The 4,049-nt window shown below is 50.9% G+C and overlaps 1 protein-coding gene across 1 annotated transcript; it reads left to right on the top strand.

Moving 5' to 3' along the window:
* Positions 1–338: 338 nt before the first annotated feature.
* Positions 339–3,141, top strand: LOC308565062 (calcitonin gene-related peptide 1-like). Its single transcript, XM_081153845.1, has 6 exons — positions 339–610; positions 710–998; positions 1,606–1,700; positions 2,006–2,155; positions 2,454–2,638; positions 2,977–3,141. The coding sequence occupies exons 1-5, from the start codon at positions 570–572 to the stop codon at positions 2,611–2,613; spliced, it is 735 nt and encodes a 244-aa protein (XP_081009971.1). The 5' UTR covers positions 339–569; the 3' UTR covers positions 2,614–2,638; positions 2,977–3,141.
* Positions 3,142–4,049: the final 908 nt, after the last annotated feature.

Below are 4,049 nucleotides of genomic sequence, written 5' to 3'. Positions count from 1 at the left end.
GAAGAAATTAACCAAAAAACTTAGAAGTTTATATAGCCCATGGACACAGACAATGGACAGGTGGAGGCGTGGGGTGGAGTGGGAGATAGGTGGAGGTGGGTAAGGGAGAAATTGGGGGACATCTGTAATACTCTCAACAATAAAATAAATAAATAAATAAATAAATAAATAAATATAAAGTACAGAGATTTGGATGTATAAAAAAGGGGGGGGGGGACACCAAGTATAATTGGATCCACCACACAGTTCAAACCCTTGTTGAGGGTGAATTTTACACTGAGGCACCGAGAAGTCACTTGTCCATAATCCTACCTCCAGGAATTGGCGCAGCCGGAATTGAGTTCAGCCTGACAAAGTTCTCGCTCCCACGTCCATCTCTTGTTCCCACAAGCCGCCCTCCTCTGTGGGTGATTCCAGATGCCCGAATTAAACACCTTGCTGGGACCCAGAACCAACCCTGTGAAGCATTAACCCTCTCACCCTCGCTTGGATGGGGCTGAAGGTCAGGCTTGGGGGAGCCAGGGGTCTCTGCCTTCCGGACCCCGCCCTACAAGACCGCGCAGCTGGGGATGGAGTGGGGTGCACTTCAAAGCCTGATGGAACTGAACAGGTGAAATTTACAATGACGTCAAACTGTCCCCCAAATCCTGCTATCTTTATGGATGTGTGTTTTTTAGCCCCCACCTCTCCCCCCTCTCCTTTCCATCAGTGACCTCAATGCAAATACAAGCGGGATGATTCTGATGGATGCTACAGGTCCTGGACGCAAGTGGGTGACACAATCCGCCCCAGGCACCGGATCCTCCTTCTCATTGGCTGCCCGGAGCTCCTGGGCCCCCTCCCCAGACCCAGAGCAGGGGAATAAGAGGAGCCGCCGGGGCTGCGAGGCTTTGGAGCGACTTCCCAGTTGGAGAGTCACTGCCACTTCCACAGTGCCGTGGACAAACACGGAAGCCGCCACCGTTGTCGCCACCGCCACCGGGGGTACCTGCTGCCAGGTGAGCCCGAGACTCCAGCTCAGCTGTGGGTCCATCTCTCCGTCTCCTCCCTTCCCTCTCTCTCCGCTGCTCTCTCTCGGTCCATCTCCCTGCCAGTCTCAAAGTCTCTGTCCACTTCTGTCTGGGGCTCTGCGTTACACAATCTGTTGGTCCGCGGTTCTTCCCAAACTCCTCCCGGCTCCCGCTGGACGGTCTCCGGGGGGACTCGCTGCCCCGTCTCCGCGCAGCGCCGCGCTCGGTCCGGCGGACGTGCCCGCCCGGGTTCCCGGGACCGCGCTCCGAGCAGCACCGGGAGCGCCGTCTGCAGACCGCGAGCTCATGGCTGCGTTTCCCGCCTCGCGAACGCCCGGAAACCTGTTGGCAACCTGGGCGAGATCGGAGTAGGTGACAAACGGGCGTAAAAACCTAGGGTCTCAGCTCTAAACTGCAAGACCCGGGCTGAGGCTGAGTGCTTTTTTTTTGCCAGTTTAAGTCCTGGGTTCCGATGAAAAATTCTGCTCCATTTGGTTCTTGGAGGGGTCTCTTTGCTGGGTGCTCCAAGACGGTCCTAGACCAAAGCTTGGTGGGTCTTACTGCTGTAGGGGGTGACACCATGTTTTTCTTGCAGAGAGGCATCATGGGCTTCTGGAAGTACTCGCCCTTCCTGGCTCTTGGCATCCTGGTCCTGTACCAGGCAGGAGTCCTCCAGGCAGCACCATTCAGGTAAGAGAGCCCTGCCAGCAGCACACCCCCTCCCACTGCCCCTGGGGTCACACAATCCTGTGGTCTGAACCGTGGTGTGCTGAAAGTTAACAAGGGTTTTACTGCTTTTGGGGGAGAGGGGGTGTATATTTGTAAACCTGCCTATAACGTGGTTGTTATTAAATTTAACATGAGTTCGCCCCGCCGGTCATGGGTCAGTGGTTGAGTGTCCACCTAGGATCCAGGAAATGGCTGATCAATTCCTGATTCCGGGTCAGGGCATAAAACAAAGTCCACAAAATTCCAGGGTCTGCTTGCCTCCCCAGGTCTGTCCTGGAGAGCCGCCCCGACCCTGCTTCGGAGGCAGAGGACGAGCTGTGCCTCATCCTGGCTGCCATGGTGAAGGACTACGTGCAGAAGAAGATGAGTGATGTGGAGCGGGAGCGGGAGCAGGAGCAGGAGACCGAGGACATCAGGTCGGTTAACGCCTGCCAGAACAGGGCATGCCTTTCTTCCAGTCCTGCCCAGGAAGGCACACCAGAGAGGCCTTGCAGAGGGTAGGGTCAGGTAGAGCAGTGTCTGAGGTAGGTCTGGAGCCTTTACATGAGTAGGATCTGTGGAGATGCACATGTTGTCACAGGGCTAGGGGGAGCCTAGGATAGCCGAACACGGGGCATGGTGGGTGGTCCCTGTCTCAAATAGCAAGAACAGGTGTCCTAAGGAGCAGGTGAGGACCTCTCGGACAGTGATGCAAACCCTTTTCATGTAAATCAGCATCACTGCTCAGAAGAGAGCCTGCAACACTGCTACCTGCGTGACCAACAAGCTGGCAGCCTTGCTGAGCAGGTCTGGGGCAGTGGTGAAGAACAACTTTGTGCCAACCTATGTGGGCTCCAGAGCCTTCGGCCGCCGCCGCCGTGACCTGTGGGACTAAGCAGCTGAATGACTTCAGGAAGGAGGTGACTGCCCTTGGACAGTTGGATGGGAGGGTGGATGACTAGGTATCTCAGGGGTGCAGTCCACACTCTGCTACTTGCTAGGCTTTTGGACTATACACTATAATGCTGTGTACATCTGAATTCCCAGCAGGCACCTGGGGTCAAGAACTGTGTTTGCCCTCTACTATCACTATGACCATAGGCCAGATACCTTCTGAGTCTTAGTTTCCCCATCTGTAAATTGAGGCAACAAAAGCAACCACCTCCCAGTATTAATACAAAGAGTAAATGAGATAATAAATGTCAGTACACACAATTACTAAGTAACTAAATCCTAACTGTTGGTTTTTTTCTCCTAGATCACCATGAAGCTGAACCCTACCTACTTCTTTAAATTTATCATAAAATCAATTGGAGGAATGCATGAAAACCAAACATATGCATGCTAATTGGCATTGAAAAGACTCTGTCTTATTCAAAATAAATTACATCTAACTACATAATAAAGATATTGCAAAATTACCAAGTGTGCATCTTTTTATATTTTCTTCTATATTCAATAAATATGACAGCCTATCTCATTGGCTTATCTGGTAGCAAATCTGGGCCCACTCAGCCCACCTGTTGACATTGGCAATCCTGCCAAACCTCAGGGGGACATGAAATTGCTGGAACTCTTTCTTTAAAGATATTTTGTGTTTTGGGAACTTCATCAAGAGAAAAAAAAGTAGGGTAGGTGTGGGGTGGAGGGGGTCAAAATGGGGATATCTGTAATACTTTCAGCAATAAATATAAGACTGTTAAAAAGAAAAAGAAAAATGTAGGGTGGGTGTAGGGTGGAGGGGATCAAAGGGAGAAAAAGGGGACATCTGTAATACTTTCGACAGTAAAAATAAAAATAAAAGGAAAAAATGCGATTCCATACATTTAAAAGGAGTCCCTTCTGCTATTTATGCTGTTTTCCCCCAGAGAGCCTCAGGGACTGTTAACACTTTGTTGACCAGGCTGACTCAAAAGAGGAAAGGCAACATGCTTGGGATGGGTCTTCATTATCCTGTACCCTCAGCTTTAGTAAAATACCCCTTGCTGGAATTACAACCCTGACATCTCAAAGACACAATTCACATTTATTTTCAGAGAGTTCCCTAGTCCCCAACTCCTCCTTAAATCAGGTTTGCGCTAACCCATCAATGATGCAAAACCCCCCTCCAATTGTCCCCCCCAAACACCCTATAGCCCCCCCCCCCCGAAACACCCCATAGCCTGCAAAGCCTTTTAGAAACAATTTCTTGGAGTTGGAAATGGGATCACAGACTGTCAGACCTAGAAAGGTCATCGGAGGGCCTCCAACCCAACTTTTTAATTCTCCGACATGCAGAGGAAGAAAAGCACATGGCTTAAGGTCCTGCAGTAAGTTTAACTGAGACACTCA

Source organism: Miniopterus schreibersii (genome assembly GCF_964146895.1).
Source record: "Miniopterus schreibersii genome assembly, chromosome: 12".
Taxonomy (NCBI): Eukaryota; Metazoa; Chordata; class Mammalia; order Chiroptera; family Miniopteridae; genus Miniopterus; species Miniopterus schreibersii.
The sequence above is the reverse complement of the archived record's forward strand: the minus strand, read 5'-3'. Positions and strand labels throughout refer to the sequence as shown.